General features: G+C 41.5%; 1 protein-coding gene across 1 annotated transcript; it reads right to left on the bottom strand.

The window, feature by feature from the left end:
• Positions 1–324: 324 nt before the first annotated feature.
• On the bottom strand, positions 325–10,223 carry cfap53 (cilia and flagella associated protein 53; the record flags this gene model as incomplete). The annotated part of the gene is made up of 6 exons (XM_083983925.1): positions 325–546; positions 2,688–2,906; positions 4,934–5,237; positions 6,952–7,125; positions 8,693–8,922; positions 10,080–10,223. Coding segments are annotated over 6 exons (1,293 nt in total), but the record flags the coding sequence as incomplete, so codon positions are not given.
• Between the last annotated feature and the right edge of the window lie 10,575 nt (positions 10,224–20,798).

Genomic DNA, 20,798 nt, shown 5'->3' with positions numbered 1-20,798 from the left:
TCGTCCTCCAGCTTCATCTCCTCCACCGCTCGGCTCAGCTGCTCCCTCTCTCTCAGCAGGTCGGCCTGTTTCTGCTGGTTCAGAGCCACTGCACACACACACACACACACACACACACACACACACACACACACACACACACACACACACACACACACACACACACACACACACACACACACACACACAAACACACACACACACACACACACACACACACACACACACACACACACACACACACACACACACACACCTGTTACAGCCCGGTTCTGTTATAATCTGGTTCTGTTACAGTCGGGTTCTGGTTCTGGTTCTGGTTCTCTTACGTTTGTGTTGGATCTGCAGGCGCCGGGCCTCCAGGACCTGGTCCATCAGCCGGTTCCGGGCCTCCCTGCGCCGGCGGTTCTGCTGCTCCCTCTGGTCCCAGGCCTCCTTCAGCTTCTCCTCCACCAGCTGCTCCACCTCCTGCTCCTCCTTCCGCTCCCTCTCCAGCTCCTCAGACAGGTACTGACGGTACCGCCGCTGCTCCTCGCACAGCTCCGCCTGGCAGCAGGGGTCAGAGGTCAGAGGTCACGGGTCAACAAAGGCAAATTTCCTCTCAACACAACCTGAACAGAGACCTCAGCTCTGACGCCCTCCAGTGGTCGACGCCAGGAGTTGCACTGTTCCACTCGGACACGTTTTAGCCAAGGGGGCAGTTGTCGGTCTGAGAAGTGAAGCTCACTTCCGCGCTGCAATCTGCAAACTGCAATCCCCCCTTCTTCCTCTGGGGGCTGGTGTCAGAAAGCAGCATTTCTCCATAGACCCCCATGTTAAAATCGCCGACTTTACATCCTCAATAAACATGTTAAAAGCCTGGTGTCAGCACGTTTTTTTTTCTCAATCGATAGTTTCTACCCCCGCACACACTCTGAGGGGGGTGAATTTTTTTTTAAACTCTACCGTTTTACAGTTATTAGGTTAAAATTCTGGCCAATTAGGGAGCGGAAACGTTGAGTGACAGGTCCGAGCAGCTCCGTGGACAGCTGCTTCGAGGCCAGTGGGCGGGTTCTCGGCCGGCCAATCCAACATGGCGCTGTTCAGGCCGCCATATTTGAGTCACAAAAACGACTCCCCAAAACCAATGGGTGACGTCACGGGTGCTACGTCCATATTTTTTTTTACAGTCTATGGTTTTAGCTCAGTTTGACGCATCAACTGAACGCGTCGTGTCTCTGGAGTCAAGAGCAGCTGGAGTTTAGTTTAGTTTATTAGTTTAATAAGGGACAATGTGCAATTACATTAATCATTTAAAGGAAAAAAATGAAAAGATGGTTGCACCAGATTTAGCTCCCAGCTAATTTCCAAGCTATTATACAAAGATGAGGCATAAACAGATACAGTTAGACAATGGACAACATTTGTGCTCATAGCAGCATGATTATTCATAGTATCGATAATAATAAAGTAATAATAAAGATAAAACATGAAAGTGGCAACAGTGGCAGATGTAATACCAACAATGGTAATTCTCAGTTACAAAAAATAAAAAATTACCAGCTATGGTAATGTGACAGATGTATCTATGGATATCAGATGAAAACAGAGACAAGAAGTGCTAAAGAAAAAGAGAAACAGCCTAATGAGTCGGACAGAGAGCCTGACAGCACCATCTAGTGTTGGCAACTTTGATGGCTAAGGAGCCATTTCTTTGATAGAAAGATAGATAGAAACTGCGATAGTTTTTGTTGGTCTTCAGGTCATTAGGGAGACTGTTCCATTCACCAATGGCCTTAACAGAAAAAGCTGATTGGCCAAAGGTGGATTTTCGAAATGGAATTTTACAGTCTCCACTCGTCGCAGATCTTAAAGCTCTTGTTTTGTTTTCTCCGTGATCTCGGGAGAACTACTACAAACTATCCTGATAACAGCCGTGTATAAACTGAGACTAGAAAAAGAAACACTTTTCTGCCTTTCTGAGGTTAATTTTCTATTTCTTTTTACTTTCTCTTAACAGAACAGAAGTTATAGTGAGAGTTGTGAACAGCTCAGGTGAGTTACCTTCTTGTCTGTGACTCAGGTGAGTTACCTTCTTGTTAGCGGCTCAGGTGAGTTACCTTCTTGTCTGTGACTCAGGTGAGTTACAATCTTGTTGGCGGCTCAGGTGAGTTACCTTCTTGTTAGCGGCTCAGGTGAGTTACCTTCTTGTTAGCAGCTCAGGTGAGTTACCTTCTTGTTAGCGGCTCAGGTGAGTTACCTTCTTGTCTGCGGCTCAGGTGAGTTACCTTCTTGTTGGCGGCTCAGGTGAGTTACCTTCTTGTTAGCGGCTCAGGTGAGTTACCTTCTTGTCTGTGACTCAGGTGAGTTACCTTCTTGTTAGCGGCTCAGGTGAGTTACCTTCTTGTCTGCGGCTCAGGTGAGTTACCTTCTTGTTGGCGGCTCAGGTGAGTTACCTTCTTGTTAGCGGCTCAGGTGAGTTACCTTCTTGTTAGCGGCTCAGGTGAGTTACCTTCTTGTTAGCGGCTCAGGTGAGTTACCTTCTTGTTAGCGGCTCAGGTGAGTTACCTTCTTGTCTGTGACTCAGGTGAGTTACCTTCTTGTCTGTGACTCAGGTGAGTTACCTTCTTGTCTGTGACTCAGGTGAGTTACCTTCTTGTCTGTGACTCAGGTGAGTTACCTTCTTGTTAGCGGCTCAGGTGAGTTACCTTCTTGTTGGCGGCCTCCTTCCTGTAGTTGTCCTCCTGCCTCTGCAGCTCCAGCAGGATCTCCATGTCGAGCTGCAGCTGCTGCCGCTGCTCTCGGGCCTGACGCCTCATCTTCATCCTCAGGTCCTGGTCCAGCTGCCGGCGGCGGCTCGTCTGCAGCTGCTGCTGCTGCTGCTGCTCCCGCTGCTCCTGCAGGAGGTGCATCTCCTGCTGCTGCAGCTGAGGAGGAACAAAAACATACACACAAAGACGGGTCAGACGCCTCCCGTCAGCATCACATGACCCACAGACCGTCGCCTGATTGGACACACATCTGGTGACTTCATCAAACAGTTTTACTATCATGAGTTTAACCCGTGGTCTAACGCAATGGTATTCAATGGTTCTTTTTTCTTGACATTTTACCACTTTTCTAGAATTTTTATTTTTTTTTATTTTTTATTTTTAGAAATGTTACCACTTTTTCTAGATTTTTTTTTTTTCAAAACTTTTTTTTGGGGGGGGGAAAATGTTACGTGTCTTCTAGAATTTTTTCAAAACTTTTTGGGAGAAATTTTACTACTTTTTATTTTTTTTTATTTTTTTAAATCTCACCACCCTTATCTAGAAATGTCAGAATGTTTTTGGAGAAATGGTACCACTTTATTCCAGAAATGCCTCTACAATATTTCCAAAAATGTACGACATTGGCATTACTTTATTTTTGTTTTAGAAATGTTACTACTTTTTCTAGAAATATTTTTGTGTAATTGTACAACTTTTTTCTAGATTTTTTTTTACTTTTTTAAAAATAAAATCTTACCACTTTTTTCTAGAATTTTTTTTATTTTTTATTTTTAGAAATGTTACCACTTTTTCTAGATTTTTTTTTTTTCAAAACTTTTGAAGATTTCTTTTTTTTTTTTTGAAAAATTTTACGTTTCTTCTAGAATTTTTTCAAAACTTTTTTGGAGAAATTTTACTACTTCTTTTTTCTTTTTAAAAAAAAATCTCACCACCCTTATCTAGAAATGTCCAAATGTTTTTGGAGAAATGGTACCACTTTATTCCAGAAATGCCTCTACAATATTTCCAAAAATTTACGACATTGGCATTACTTTATTTTTGTTTTAGAAATGTTACCACTTGTTCTAGAAATATTTTTGTGTAATTGTACAACTTTTTTTCTAGAATTTTTTTTAAAACTTTTTTTAAAAATGAAATCTTACCACTTTTTTCTAGAATTTTTTTTATTTTTTATTTTTTAGAAATGTTACCACTTTTTCTAGATTTTTTTTTTTTTTCAAAACTTTTGAAGATTTCTATTTTTTTTTGAAAAATTTTACGTTTCTTCTAGAATTTTTTCAAAACTTTTTTGGAGAAATTTTACTACTTCTTTTTTCTTTAAAAAAAAAAATCTCACCACCCTTATCTAGAAATGTCCAAATGTTTTTGGAGAAATGGTACCACTTTATTCCAGAAATGCCTCTACAATATTTCCAAAAATGTACGACATTGGCATTAGTTTATTTTTGTTTTAGAAATGTTACCACTTTTTCTAGAAATATTTTTGTGTAATTGTAAAACCTTTTTTCTAGATTTTTTGTTTTTTACTTTTTTTAAAAATGAAATCTTACCACTTTTTTCTAGAAATGCTTTAACGTTTTTGGTGAAATTGTTCCACTTTTTCTCCAGAAATTTTCAAAAATTCACACCATTGACCCTAATTTGAATGCACATTGACTAAAAAAGTAATGTTATTGAGTCTCAGAACAAATATTTGTGTATTTCTAGTGTTTTAAAAAAAATTTGTCCAATGGGGGTCTGTGGTCCTTGAGAGAGTTTTTTTTGGGAGAAATCTATACCACTTTTAATTATTATTATGTTTGTTTTTTTTTCAACTTTATTTATTTTTGTTTTTAGAAATGTTACCACTTTTTCTGGAATTGTTTTTGAGAAATTGTACAACTTTTTTTTTTCTTTTTAAGAAATCTTACCACTTTTTTTCTAGAAATTCTTAAACGTTTTTGGAGAAATTGTACCACTTGAATACATACATTGACTAAAAAAGTAAAGTTTTTCACTATCAGAACAAATTGTGTATTTCTGGTGTTTGCTTCAAAACTTTGTCCCATGGGGTTCTGTGGTCTAATTGTGTCAATTTATTGGTCCTTGATGTAAAAAAAAGTTTGAGAACCACTGCGTTACCCCCCCCCCCCCCCCCGCCCCTCCCCCGCCCCCCCAGTGTGTTGACCTTTGACCCTGACCCTGAGCTGCGCCTCCTCCTCCTTCAGCTCCTTGTCCTGGAGCCTCCTCTCCTGCGCCTCCTCCATCTGGGTCTTGAGGACGTTCTTCTGCTCCTCGTTCTTCTGCCTTCGTCTCAGTTGTTTGCGTCTCTCCGTCTCCTCCTTCTCCCTGCGGTCGGCCTCCCACAGCTGCTCCAGCAGCCGCTCCTCCTCCCTGCGCTGCTGCTGCTCCTCCCGCCGGCTCCGCACCTGCACCGCTCGCTCCGCACACGCCCGCTGCTCCCGGCGCCGGTTCTGGACGGTCCGCAGCTCCTCGCAGCTCTGTCTGGAAACACACAGAACCACAGAACCACCCTCACTGGTCATTAAAGCAGAAGCAAAGACGGTTTATAAACCAAGACCCTCCATGACGAGTCAGCTTCCTGTATGATGTCACGTGGGCTTCTGCTCGGCCACGCCCCTTTAGGGAGACCAGAGGCAGCCTGGAGTGTATTGACTCCAATGGGAAAATTGAACGTGAACACAGATTATGGTCGGGTCTTTCTCCCCACAGTCACTGAAGTAAATTTTGGACTCATTTTTCACAAGCCACATCTCTTCTGAACAGTTTGACATGAAAATGGCAATTTTCAGACGGACACATCACATCAGGAGAAAATCCACTTTGTTTAAGACCTGTCTCTGTCTCTACGACACACTCTCATGAGATTTGGCTCAGATCTCCTCAAACAAACGGCCGCAAACTCCCGTGAAAATGATTTAAATTATTTTTGGCATGCTAAATATTACTGTTAGTAGTGTAAATATTTAATGTTATCATAAGAAAATATAAATATCTCACTTTCATCTACCTACAAATTGTATAAATCCACACATACACGATCACAGACGAGGTGGGGTGGCGGTTGGCCACGCCCATTTAGAGAGACAGGAAGTGTATACCATTTCATATCATTGGAGCAGCCTCTCATGGAGTATCTTTCCATTTATTGAATATCTTTGGTTCTCTTTCCTCATTGGATAAAGGTTGTAGGATACAAATAGAGCACTGGAAAAGAGAGTAACGACACCACCATTGACTCCTGTGGTAAGGGTTTTGCGCCCCGAGTGGCAGGATATGGGTATTGCAAAAGCGCCCAGAAAACTCATTCACTCCAATGTATGTGTGTTGCCCACTTGCTTGTAAATTGATGAAAACGGCCGTGTTTTTGTTTTTAGGTGTCTTGGTCATATCAAATTATACTTATTATTTGTTTATTACAAAATGTAGATTGAAACATTAATGTAGACAACTGTTTTTTTTTACTCGCCCATGTGTTAATGTTTATCTGTAAAGGGTCCTCAATGATGCTATTAACGTGGGTGATCTATAAATGTCCTTATATTACTGAAAACACCAAACTTGCTCATTCACCATTTCTTGGGGCGCTTTGCAATATCCATATTCCACCATCAGGAGGCGCTTCCATTGGACCAATGCGTGTCGTTACTCTCTTTTCCAGTGCTCTAACCACATTCACGCGCATCCCTTGGCTGCACACACAGAGAGGACCGCCCCTTTATGCCGTTCTCTCTCCTCATTGGATAAAGGTTGTAGGATACAAGGAAAGTTTTCTCCTCGGCTTACAGCAGAGCAGAGTGACTGACAGACCCGCGTTTCAGACCAAACACTCTATAGAAGTGATTGCTGTCGGAAGATATAACTATTTAAGACTTATATTAACACAAATATTCCATTTACTTCTGCTTTAATTATCAGCTTCGTGATCAGTTTATCTTGTTTCATCTCAGGAGTCGTTGATTGTTGTTGCCTTCTTCACTCATAACACTTTGTTTCAGTGCTGGTCCCTGTCTAAGACTGAACCAGAACCAGGACCAGGACCGGGACCAGGACCAGAATCAGAGACAAGGACCAGACCCAGAACCAGAACCAGAGTCAGAACCAGGACCGGGACTAGAACCGGGACCAGGACTAGAACTGGGACCAGACCCAGAACCAGACCCAGACCCAGTGTGTGTGTGTGTGTGTGTGTGTTTACATGAAGAGCTGCTCCATCCTGTCGGCCACCAGCTGCTGCCTCTCTCTCTCCCTCCGCTCCCTCAGGCCTCTGGCTCTCTCTCTCATCCGGGCCTGTCGCTCCACCGTCGTCTCCTTCGCCTCCTCCAGCTCCTGCAGCAGCTGCAGCTCCTCCGCCTCCAGCAGCTCCGACAGTCTGACGGTCCAACACAAAACGGAGCATGAAATATTGATTTGTAATAAAACAATTAAGAGGACTTACAGTGCAAATCCAAGATTACGATTTAAGGTTCTTTAGCCTCAGAGCTACGCTACGCTACGGAGGCTCATGGGATTTCTTGGTTTCACCTCATCAAACTCATCAAATACACAATCCAACAACTCCACAACGCTCTGGTGGACAAGTTGTGACCTGCACATTCACCACGCTATGAGATAATAACACAACGTTACCAGACAGAGTTGTTTTAGAGGGAAATTCAGAGACTGCTTGATGAAAAACTGTCCCTGAAGGCAACGCGCATCAGCGGTTTTGCATGAATTTCCCTCTAAAACAGGGGTGCTCATTACGTCGATCGCGATCGACCGGTCGATCGCGAAGACATTTGGGTCGATCGCGTGATGAAGAACAAAAAAAAAAAAAAAAAAAAAAAAATTAAGAACACAGTTGTCTGGACAGCAGGCATTTTTCTCACAACCGACCCATAGACTGTAAAAGAACCGACCAAAAAAGCGAGGGCAGGTCCGCCGAAGCATCATTCCGGGTGAATCAAGCTCTCCGCCCGTTGTCTTTGTTGTTAATTTGTTGCCGCTCCACAGAGCGCACATGGCTACTTAATTATGCACGTGCTGACCACTATGGTTGTGCTGAGGCATTCTGGGGGTGGAATATGAGGTGTGTTCATGTCCGCACCATTCTTGGGTCCGGTGTGATTTATCAATGGAATATTGCGCAGAATTGTCGCACAGCTTGATCAGTGTTTCCCACTAACAGAAAAAAAAAAAGTTTTTTTTTTTCTCCTCACGTGTGTTTACGTGCGGTGCGCCCGCACGCCAGAGACGCGGCAGGTTGAGAGGCTGACAGCTGACAGATGAGAGATGGTGAAACACTAGCATGATTATAAAAAAAAACACCATCTCTCATCTCTGCCCGCACATAGACAGACACAGGTTCACATACAGACAGGGGCGCACGGTAAATGCAGCTGTCCCCCCCCCCCCCCCCCCCCCCGCCCGCCGCATAGTCCGACCAACTGGACGACCAAAAATTGGTAGATCATTTTGACTTGGTCACTTTAAAAGTAGCTCTCAGGCTGAAAAAGTGTGAGCACCCCTGCTCTAAAACAACTCTGTCTGGTAACGCTGTGTTATTATCTCATAGCGTGGTGAATGTGCAGGTCACAACTTGTCCACCAGAGCGTTGTGGAGTTGTTGGATTGTGTATTTGATGAGTTTGATGAGGGAAACCAAGAAATCCCATAATGAGCCTCCGTAGCGTAGCTCTGAGCAGCTCACGGCTCTGCTCCGCCGTTCTAAAAATAGCTTGCACCGACAATTAAAGGTAACGAACCAACTGCTAAAACTATAGGGATTATGGCAATGGGCCAATTTGCCAAAATGTTGAACTATCCCTTTAAAGAATAAAACACAGATAAAGCTTACTTTTTGCTCTTGGATGTGTGCTTCCTTTTTTCACGGCGAGCAGTCCCTGGAGTCTTTTGTTTTGTGTTTAATCTGGTGAATGTAAGTAAGGAACAACAAACCTGCGTCTCCTCTCGTCCATGTCGGACTCGTGGCGTTTCTCGGCGGCCTTCACCTCCCGGTCGACGGCTCCTCTCAGGAAGCGGCGCTCGGACTTCTTCAGCCACAGGTTCTTGGTGTCGTAGTTCTGCTGGCTCCTGGTGAACTCCAGGACCTGGTCTCGGGCCGCGTCCTCTCGCTGCCTCTCCAGGATCAGGTGGTCCACGGGCCTCGACGCCGGCGGCTTCGCTATCTGGAGGAAAACGACACAAAGTCACATTTACAGTAGAACCAGTTTTAAATAGCTTCAGAGTCAGTGTCAAGAGTCTATAACCTGGTGATGTTTGTTCTGTCTTGGACCAAACAATCATGCCACTTTACATTTTGAGAATATTTGCTGTTGTCCAGGGTGTCTCCATAGCAACACTACACCGATAGTGCCTTTCATGTGAAACACGAATTGATATGAAATTGACATGAAATTGTCCCTATCAAATAAGCTAAATTAAATTAAAGGGACAACGAGGAGTTTTGGAAAAGCGAAGCGTTTTCATCACTACATTTATGAGCCTCCGTGCGCACCATGAAATTCTTTGACCGGCGCAAGACAGACTCATGTTTTCATTCCTCAAGAATTGAAGTCAGAGGTTCGAAGACGATCACATACCGTCGTAGTTCCGACCATAAACGGCGATTCGGCGGCGTTATTCTCATGACTCGCCACGAAACCGAAAGTAAAGAAACGCTGGTCGGCTCGACCAGCATTTCCGCCACCACTAATAATAAAAAAATAACGATAGAGACAAAACGATATATTTATCGAAAATGAGCCCATTAACAAGTGGTAACGTAGATTCATCCACATTAACGTGAGACTTTTTTATAACCAAATAGAAACTCCTCGTTGTCCCTTTAAATCAAACAAACTGCTGCTCCTGTGATTTGGACGATCACCTTGATCATATTGAAATTCAATTCTAACTTTTTTTTTAATAAATTTTAAATTGAGACATTTTTAAACAAATATCAGGCAGGAAAAACTTTCACAATAAAATCATCAATAAACAAGTAATTTAAATGTAAATATGATTTCTCCACAATAACTTATAAAATAAATAATAAATATCCAAAATGACAGTGGCCATTTATTTTCAGTCTTTAGTGAAACACAATATTAGAAATAATATGGCATATAATTGCAGTTTATTTACAGTAAACACATTATTTCACTATAGTTCACAGGATTTTTATTTTATAACTTCAGCTCCTTGTGATTATGGTCGATAATATTCGATGTAATAAACAGGCCTAACTTGTGAACTTTGTGATGTAGATTGCAGCTTTAATGTCCTGACATGAACACTATTGCACTTTTACATCTATCGCAGTAACGTTACTTGTTAGTTTTACTGCAGTAACGTTGGTAACGGTGACTATGGGGACGCTCTCTCCGCCTCGCGCTGAGCCGGCGGCTCGGTGTCTCACCACGGCCACGGAGTGCGGCGTCGGTCCGGTGAACTCCCGGGGCCCGGTTCTCTTCTGGCTCAGCAACATTGTCCACAGGTGCTTCACGTTCACGTTCACGGTGCTTCTTTTCTTCACGCTTCAGCTTCGGCTTCAGGTGTGTGAGCTCACTCTGTCTGCTGCTGCTTCTCTGCAACTTCACACACAAACAGCGCCGGTGCTCTGTTGCCGTGGAAACGACGCAACACTGCTACGTCATGGTGAAGGCGGCGGAGAGTGGGGCGGCCCTTCCATAATACAAATACCCATAGATAAGAACTAGATGACTCACCCACAGCTGTTTCCCAATGACACGGCGTAGCCAGTACGGCGGCCATCTTGGAACGGGCAACTCTCTCCTTCAGAGCATTGAGCCTCTGCTGCATGTTCTGCTATAATGCCCACAACTTGCTCAGTTTTTGTCCGATTTCAAAACGGTTTGATTTTTTATGAACGTCTATGCAGTTATGATGCAGCATACTTAAAATCACGGATCATTTTAATCATGTACTTTTTTTGGTAAAAGTAACATTACAGTGACATTATGCAAATAGTTAAAGTAATAGCTACATACTGATTTATTTTTCACAGAGTTATGAATCGTTTTTTTAATGAAGATGAGTGGATCACCTATCTACTGCACTGTAACTGCAGCCAGAGTCAGAGTAATTTGCCCGTTCAAATATGGCCGACTGTGAGCTGCGCCTGCGTGTAGTGCGATCTAAATACCTACCAGAGTTGGACAGAGTAGCTACGCGACCCCAGAACTTGAGTAAGAATACAACTTTATTACTGGTCAAAATGTACTCCGTTACAAGTAAAAGTAGCTCATTCGACATGTAAGAGTAAAAAAGTACTTGCTTTTAAAGGTGTACAGAAAAGAAAATTGAATTTGAGCCCACTTTGGGTCATAAAATTAATGTGATAACTCATCTTTCAGACGTTGTAGGCCAAAGTTTGTGCAAAATTCTATTTTTGAGTAAATCCGGGATGAAAGTGTGTATTTTTTTTTTCGCACTGGATAATGCAGGCGCACGGATTGTACACGATTCACCAGCCACTGATATTGGATCCGTCATCCGTCATTCAAACGTCTGAGACACGCACACACACACACGGAGCTCGGGCTCGCCCCAAGCTTTGAATATCCCGCCCGCTCGATAACAACCAATCAAATTCGTTTTCCTCACTCGGGTAAACTCGTGTTGCAGCTCGTGACAACTCGGCGCGACAAACAGGACAAACGGCCATTTCTGTACACCTTTAAAGGTAGCCTACTTAAGTATCCAAAAGTAGGTAGGGAGAAGTTGAGCCACTTTTTGTATTCAGGATCACTAGCCTACATCAAGACAATTATAGTTTTGTTGCTACCTAACACATCTGCATATATTTCAGGATGTTTTGCATCCCTACAAATGATTGAATTACAGAATGAGTGTAAATATAGCTAAGTGTTTTTAAAATATAGCATGTTCAAAAAAAGTGGTCTTGTGACTCAACTTAGTTGAGGGGTAAGGGGTAAATTGACCATAGGAGCGGGGTAAATTGATCAACCCCCCCTTCTTTCCTTCCATCCATCTCCCACCTCCCCCTCTACTTAATATTTCATCTGTCCAGGTTACAGGTGAACACAAACTGCAGGGACTTCCTGTCTTCCTGCTGAGCCACCAACTCACTGAGATTTGGGGAGTTTTACAATTACGTGGCATCTTGGGAAGAATCACAGATATTTAAAGTAAAGTTTGGCACACTGTAAACAACTTTTCCTGTTTATAGGAACATACTTACTGTAATCACAAACATTCAGAATCTTGATTTAATCATTTGGACATATACAGCCAAAATACATTCATTAAGTGTATAGGATAGGTGGCTCAACTTACCCCTGGCCAAATGGATCAACTTACCCCACAGCTACCTTAGCTTGGGTTTATTACTCCTACAGCTAAAATGGTGCAGTTTCATGCTAGGTTTACTACCTCATGTTGTAGCTCATAGATACCACAACCCATGTATAAAACAAATTTGCAATCATCTCTTTTGGTCTAAACACAATTCTCATGAAACTTATGATCAACAAAATTCACTCTCGAGAGTGAAAAATTATTTTTTGGTCATAAATGTTAAACCACTTTACTCACGTGGTTCTAATCTTCACAGACTCCATGAAATGATGCCAGCCTCCCAAATATTTGGTCACATGCTAACTTTTCCCTATAGTTTCCTAGAAACAAGGGGTGGGTCAACTTACCCACTGGCTCATCTTACCCCACTCTCCCCTACATGCTTTTAATTTACTAAAAAATAAAGAGTAAGAGTAAATTTCTTATTTCACATCAATGAATTACTTTTTTTGTTTTTCTAAATGAATTTAAAGACCTTTTAACTCTTGTTTCTGAGAATTAACTCTTTGAAACCACCTGCACTGATGTGCTGCTTTTAGGGGTTAGGGTTTCCTTCTTTGACAAACACAGCTTGTGTTCAATAGGATTTTAGAAAAAAAAAAAAAAAAGAGCAGACCTGAAAGTAACGAGTACTTTTCAGCCTTCCTAGAAATTAACTCGAGTAAAAGTAAAAATGTTTGTCTTGGAAATGTATTCAAGTAAGAGTAAGAAGTACCAAATAAATCTAATAATCAAGTAAAGTACAAATCCTCTGGATATGTACTTAAGTACAGTAGGCTCAAGTAAATTTACTCCATTACTGTCCACCACTGCTAATTACAAATAAAGTGAGAGAAGTGTCTTACAAACTAATTCATAGATATTTCCCTGCCAAACATTATTTGTTAAAATGTAAGAAAGATTCATGTGTGGATTGTTCTCTGAGCCTGAAACTGTGATGCACCTGTTTTGAAACTGTAACTCCACCGCCACCTACTGGAAAGAAGTACTGTGTTACATCACGTTGAAGATTTAAGTTTAAGTTTAAGTTTAAGTTTATTTGTCCCCATGGGGAAATTTGTTTTCACAGGCTGCACAATGAGAGACAATACATCACAAGACAGACAATGGTATACACAACATACAACATCCACACAGAGAGTGCAGTCAGTGCTGTCGCAGCAGAGCGTGCGCCATCTTGCTATGAAAACATATGATTTGTGCTCTTTATTCTCTGTATTTACAGTTTTTCTCTATTGGTTTGGCTCAATTCTTGAAACAGAAATTACATTCTCAAAATAACATGGACAAATCTCCAAACCACCTTGCAAATGTTCACAACAGAATGCCATTTCTCATTGATTTCATCAAATTGCAAATGTCTTAGTACATGTCTCAAGTGTCTTAGTGCATCTTTGCAAATGGTTATGTACAAGTACCCTAGAGTTAGCACAATGAGCATACATTTAGCACATTTTCCAAATGAATAGATCTTGCTGATCTAAGCTGATTAGTTGATTCTCAGTCTAATGGTTGCTCTCTCCAAAACATGTCAGCATGATTTCACTGTGTAAATCATCATATGCACAATAGTCTGTTCAACTGTCAAAATTAGTCAACATACTGTAGGCTAATACCATGAAAACCATATGAATTTCTTGCAGCATTTCATAAATTCATGACAGTAATTGACAGTCAGGTGAAATTAGAACTTGACTAACGAAGGAGGAGTTCCTACATCTCAGATGACCAATCAATCAGCTGTTTAGCTACCTGACTGGTGCTGTCTATGATTGTGAATGCTGCCAAACGCGTATAGAGCTTGGCTAGGGCCTGTACCTTTTGCAGTATAAACATGGAGGTACCTGGCCAAGAAAATTACCATGAGCAACTCCCTGCTCAAGGAAGAGGAAGAGGAGGAAGAAGAAGAAGAGGAGGAGGAGTGCGGATGCGTGGTGGAATAGGCGGATTTCATACATGTACATGTACAGAGAACTGTAGGCCTATACATTTTGTTTTTACAGTACATAATCTTGAGTTACTTTATGTAGGCTATATGTGAATAAAAATGGTTACAATTTCCTTGGCAATATGAGTGCAGTGTGTGTGATGTCAAACTTTGGAGGCTGCTCTTACCGTATAGTCCTTTTCTTAGGTTTTATACGTCTCTGCCATAGTGACAAAACATCTAAGCATTTTGACTTGCAGTGCTCACAGAATGCCACAGGGATGATGCATTTTGGGGGCACTGACTACTTACATGAGAAAGAAGTTTGGTACTGACACATAAGTAAACTGTTTTGGGAGAGATATGAGGTTCTGCAGCTCATCCATGGTGTTATGCTGAACCATCCAGTTTATTTTTGGTAAAAGCACTAAGTGAATGCAAATGAGCCAAAAGCAATTGAGAAAGATCTTTGCCATTTTGATGGTACTGACACTTTACATGGTAAAGGAATCTAGTTTTGAAGCATGTGTGAACAGTTTTGGGAGAGATATGCGCTTTTGCTAGTGAGCTGTAATGTTGTGCAGAACTGTAAGACTGTTTGGCCAAATGGTCTTATAGTTTTAAGAATGTAATTTCTGTTTCAAGAAATGAGCCAAACCAACAGAGAAAAACTGTAATAGCCTACCCCCTGGCTGTTGTTCAATTGTTTGTTTGAAGGTACATTAACTGAATCCACAGACACTGAACTGGTCATTTTAATTTTACATTTAGTTTTAATTACACTAAAGTTACTTTGAAAGCTCTGCAGCATTTATTAATTCATGAAAATAAAAGTGTTATTGTGTGTTTTGTTAATGAGATGAAGGTTTGGTGATGTGTGAAGTTACTGCCACAACCAACTGGCAAGCCCGGATCCTGAACCGGGCCTCGAGCTCCCAGGGGCCTCGTCACTTTGTGTTTTTTTTTTTTTTTTTTTTTTTTTTAGTTTTGCACTTGTGGTTTTTGATACAAGTGGTGACACAACTGAACTTTTATTTAATCTATTTTGTACTCACTATTGGATGCTATTGATTTTGTTAGCTACTTGAAAAAAAGATAGCCTATTAATTTGCGATAAAAACGATCTCCAGTCGGGGATTGCGATGGGAGGGAGGGAGGGAGGAAATGTGGTGAAATGGAGCCGATGGTAAATAAAGTGATCAGCTCGCCTGTCTCCGGTCGCCATGTGTTTGAAGCCTCGCACAGACACGTTTTTTTTTTTTTATTAGTGTCGGAGGCGGAGGATTCAGTGTCCTAGCCTAGTCCTATTCAGTAGCCTAGAGCGACAGGTCAGTGTAGAGACAGAGGAGGCTCCAGCAGCATCATGTCTGCTGCTGTGAGGAGCAGAGTGGAGTCAGAGCGACCTGATAACAGACGGTCAGTAAGTGGACGAGAAAACTCCGACTCTGAAGACACTGAGCTGCTCGTGTCGTTTATTCTGCGGTAACACGTCTCATATGTTGGTTCATCATCTACGCCGTGAAGAACATGCGCTAACGCTCCTGTAGGTGTGTGCGTCTGTCAGCGCTGCGCGCACGCACACACACAGCATCAGAAAGTGAAGTGAAACAATAACCTGCAGATGACGTGAGTTGACGTGAACTGTGACCCAGAGCAATAAGACTTTAAAGGACAATTCCAGTCAAATTCAACCTGGGGCTCTATAGTTTCCTAGTATTTCAGCTCTAACAGAATGAATGTTTAGATTTTATTTTTAATGTCTCCTGGTCTGCAGTAGTTCTGTTTGTCACTACATCACCACAGCAGCGTAGAATGGGAGAACCAACATGTGGTGAAGGTCTTGTGATTAATTTATCTATATGACAGTATGTGATCTTTTCCTATAATATGCTGTAGCCAGTCAGTGTGATTCCTGTACAGGAGTTTCAAACAACTACTAGGCCCACACATGGTGCACTAGTAAACTAGTCTGTTGTATTGGTGCACGTACAAATATGTGTGCTCCATGGATGATCATGTGTGTGTGCACGCGTGCGCGCGCATGCGTGAGGGCCTCCTAGAGTCTAGCCCATGGGCCTCTGAATTCTTAATCCAGCCTTGCCAACTGGTGACTTCTCAATGGAAACAACTGTTTCTCCATGAATCAGAGTCTGAACACTGTTAAAAAAAAAATCATCATAGTGAGGTATAAAACACATTTAGCTTCAATAAAAAGTGCTGTGGAAACTATTTAATCAGTTCTGGTCTGGTGTAGATGAGAGCTGGGAGTCAAACACCAACAGACACAATGTTCATCATTGATAGATATTTATTGAATAGAATCAGGAGTTATCATCAGCATTACACAGAGGAGAGGACGCCTCTCCATCAGCTCTATAGAAACTTAACACACCAACGTCACTAACACAGGACTCATGTGATTTCATTCAACATGTGGTAAAGACTTTCTCTCAGCTTCAGACTTCTTCTTCCTCCTCCACACATCCTGCTGTCGTCCACACAGTAAATCTTTTCAACACTAGAACAAACACACAGGAAAGAGACTTCAGCTCCTCCAGGCTAAACTCCTTTATACTGAGTTTCTATTTAGTTTCCCAACAACTTCAATATTGTAATTTCAAGTGGATTATCTACAATACATTGATAAAATAAGATAATCCTTTATTCATCCCAAAATCGCAAATTTACAGGGTTGCAGTGGCAGAAAGCAGCGAAGAAATGTATAAGATAGATAATTAATAGTGAATGGTAAATAATGAGGACATGATCATTCTCAATTCACACAACTGACATTAATTACTCATGATTTTACTGTAAAGTTACAAAGTCATTGATGATTGAACAAAACAACAAGACAGCAGAATATTCAGAAACAGCAGCAGTTTCTCAGTCGTATATCAGACATTAGAGAGGTGATCACATTTATACTTGTTACTGTTGTTATTACAGGAACATCACAGCTGCTGAGTCATCATCACATCACCTTGTTGTCTTGCTCACAATGAAGTCCTTCACCTACTACTTCATTCCTTTACTAAATGCTGTTAGTTTCCGAAACATGGAACGCACTCCTGCACTGGCTTTCTTATCCACTCGATTATCAATCCCCTCCAGTTTCTGGATCTTCCCTGTGTCTCCTTTCTCCTTCATCTTCTCAATCAGGTAGTCCATGTCGACATAAGTGGACACTGATTTAACATTCAGGGCGATCTCATCCAGTCTGACAACATGTTGGTAGGCCTCTTCAAGACACTGATCTTTTTTGGCCGTCAGATCTTTCATTTCCTTCCCTAGATTCTGCAGGTGAGCAGGATTAATCTTCAGAACTTTTCTTGTCTTGTTGACATAGACCTTATTTTCTTTCACATGATCTGATGCAGGACACTTGTTGGTACATGAAGTGCAGCGTCCATCTTTCATCACTTCACAGTGACTTGCGCGTGCAGCCATTGTGCATCCTGGGTAGTGACAGTTCTCTTCACAGATGTTACAGGTAACAGCTCCTTTATAACCACCAAACCACCGCCTACCCCCAGGGATCTCCTCTTTCTCTACACAGGGCTCATCAACTTCTACAGTGAACTTGTCACCCTTCTTAAACTTATGTTTCTTCTCAGCTTCTTCAATCTGTCTGATCTCTGTCTGTTTCAGTTCAATCAGTTGGATTCTCTCCTGCAGGTTCTGGATACAGGCTGTCAGTCTGATACGGGTATTCAACACTTCAACTGTTGTAATCAGCTTTTGAGGTGTGGCTACTTCCAGGGAATCAGTGAACTCACCCACTTCTTCTTGTGTAGTTTCCCAGGCATGTTTTAGAGCTCTCTCAGACCTCTGTTGTCTCTGTGTCATCTCTGTTCTCCGTGTCGTCTGTTTGTTGTCAAACAGGAAGTAAACAGGTTCACCATTCTTATCTCTGGCACATTTAATTTCTGCAGCATCAAGAGCTTCAAGAGCGTTTTTAGGTGTCAGTCCATCTGAGTGTGTCATCAGAGCGACGATGTTCTTCTGCATGTCGTTTCCAAACAGAGACGTCACTGAATCAAAGACGTACATCAGTCGGTCACTCAGTCGATTGTCTGACGCCTTCATCACCAGACCCACTGCACTGAGTTCACGAACTCCTTCTTCTGAGCGGAACAAGTCCAATAATCTCTGACTGATGATGACATCATGTTCGATTCCTCTGGTGTCTCCAAATCCAGGAGTATCAATGATGGTCAGAGAGAAGGGCAGAGTTTGATCTTCAAAACCAAAGATCTCGTACACGACCACATCTGATGTCAGACTCCCACATCGATTTCTCTTTTCCTCCTCTACGATCTTGAACCAGATGTCGTCTTTATACACCACTCCCATGGCGTAGTTGAACAGAGCGTTGATCAGAGTAGATTTTCCTGCTCCTGTTTCACCAACCAATAAGATGGTTTTGTTCACTTTGTCCAGTTTCTTCTTACCAATAGTCTTTCTGGTCAGAGTTCCTATCTTCTCTTCCTTTGGTGTGAGCTGGTACAGAGCAGGAGATCCTGAACGGATCAGAGAACTCTCGGAGATGATGTCCTTGTATTTTGAAGTGATGTTGCTGATCCTGTGGAAACAGCAGAGATTTACTCAAAACACATAACCGACATTTAGAGATATCGGTAACACTTTACTTGAAGGTATCGTCATAAGAGTGACATGACACAGTCATGAACGTGTCATAAACATTATGTCAATGTCATAACGTTGTCCTTAAAACCCTAACCCTACAAAAACCGAATGACACTTAATGACAACGTTATGATATTGACATAATGTTTATGACACGTTCATGACAGTGTCATGTCACTCTTTTGACGATACCTACAAGTAAAGTGTAACCGAGATATCTTATGCTTACTTGTATCACTAACTATATTTTCTGTGGGAGCCATAGACTTATGTTCTATTTGTATTATTATTTTCTTATGTTCCTGCATTTTTAATGGTGATATTGTTTTTCACGATGTGTTCTACATTTTCAAAGTACACTGCATGGAACTAGGTGATTGACAAATGATTTGTTTAATCTTATGGTCAAATAAAGACCACAGAGCACAGAATTGGTATTGGCACAGGTATACTTCAAAGAGGGTACTTGATTACACATTTTTTCGTTAATAATAGTATATAATAATAACAATAAAGTTAGACTGGGTGTTTGTTGGTCATACTTTAAAAATGTGAACACATTTTCAATCTGTAAAATTGATTTTCCACTTTCTGTGCATTGAAATGAGCATACAGTATGATTTACAAATGACACCCTTCATTTTCATTTGCTGATAGAAATCTGTGTACTGGTAAAGAACAACTTCCTCGTGACTGAAATGTGGTCAAAGATAAACATTCTGAAGAATGCAGAAATACCTATTTGAGATATTAATTGGTTAATTGGTTGGTTAATAAAATAACCCTACATTTAACAGAATCATTTAACATATCTACTCTTGTAGATATCTAAACATTTTCATCTGCATTGTACACTTTGTTTTCTACAAAGCATCTGTTTGGGATGATATTTACTATCCTTATCATTCATTTAGCTACTTTCAAAACTTAGTTTAACATACTTGTGCTGCAAGACTGCTCTGGTTGTCTCATCCTTTGGACCTTTCATGTCCTTCAGTTTCTTGATCTTCTCCTTGTCTCCTTTCTCCTTCATCTTCTCAATCAGGAAGTCCAAGTGGACATGAGTGGATAGTGAAACCACATTCATAGCAATCGCATCCAGTGTGACAACATGTTGGTAGGCCTCTTCAATACATTGAGTCTTCTCTGCCTTCAGGTTTTTGATTTTCTTTTCCAGATTTTCTAGGAGATTCTCTGATTTCTCAGTTTCAGTCATGTTTCCATACTTCTTTTTAATTTCTTCTACAGTCATCTGAATTCTGTTTGTCTTGTTCACATACCTCCACTTTTCTTTCACATGATCTGATTCAGGACACTTTTTAGTACAAACAGTGCATCGACCATCTTTCATCACCTCAGAGTCTTTAGGACTCATGGTGCATCCTGGGTAGTGACAGTTCTCTTCACAGACTTTACAGGTAAAAGCTTGTTCATAAAAAAACAACCACCACTTCCCCCCTTTGATTGTTTCTTTCTCTTTGTAGACTTCATCAACTTCTACAGTGACCTTCTCATTCACCTTTAGGTCATGTTTCTTCAGAGCTTCTTCAATCTGTCTGATCTCTGTCTGTTTCAGTTCAATCAGTTGGATTCTCTCCTGCAGGTTCTGGATACAGGCCGTCAGTCTGATACAGGAATTCAACACTTCAACTGTTGTAACCAGCTTTTGAGGTTCAAGTTTTTCCAGAAAGACTTTAAACTGACTCAAACCCTTCATGGTTATTTTCCAGCCTCTCTCTAAATCAACCTGTGTGTCCTTTGTTCTCTGTGTGCTCTGTTGGTTATCAAACAGGAAGCGAACAGGTTGATTCTTCTCATCTCTGGCACATTTAATGTTTGCAGCATCAAGAGCTTTAAGAGAATATTCAGGTTCTTTTTCAGGTGAGTGTGTGATCAGAGCGACAATGTTGTTCTTCTCATTCTCTCCAAACAGAGACGTCACTGAATAACAGAGATAATTCAGTCGGTCACTCAGTTTATTTTCATACGCCTTCATCACCAGACCCACTGCACTGAGTTCATGAACTCCTTCTTCTGAGCGGAACAAGTCCAATAATCTCTGACTGAAAATGACATCATGTTCGATTCCTCTGGTGTCTCCAAATCCAGGAGTATCAATGATGGTCAGAGAGAAGGGCAGAGTGT

This window comes from Trachurus trachurus (genome assembly GCF_905171665.1).
Source record: "Trachurus trachurus genome assembly, chromosome: 12".
Classification (NCBI taxonomy): Eukaryota; Metazoa; Chordata; class Actinopteri; order Carangiformes; family Carangidae; genus Trachurus; species Trachurus trachurus.
The sequence above is the reverse complement of the archived record's forward strand: the minus strand, read 5'-3'. Positions and strand labels throughout refer to the sequence as shown.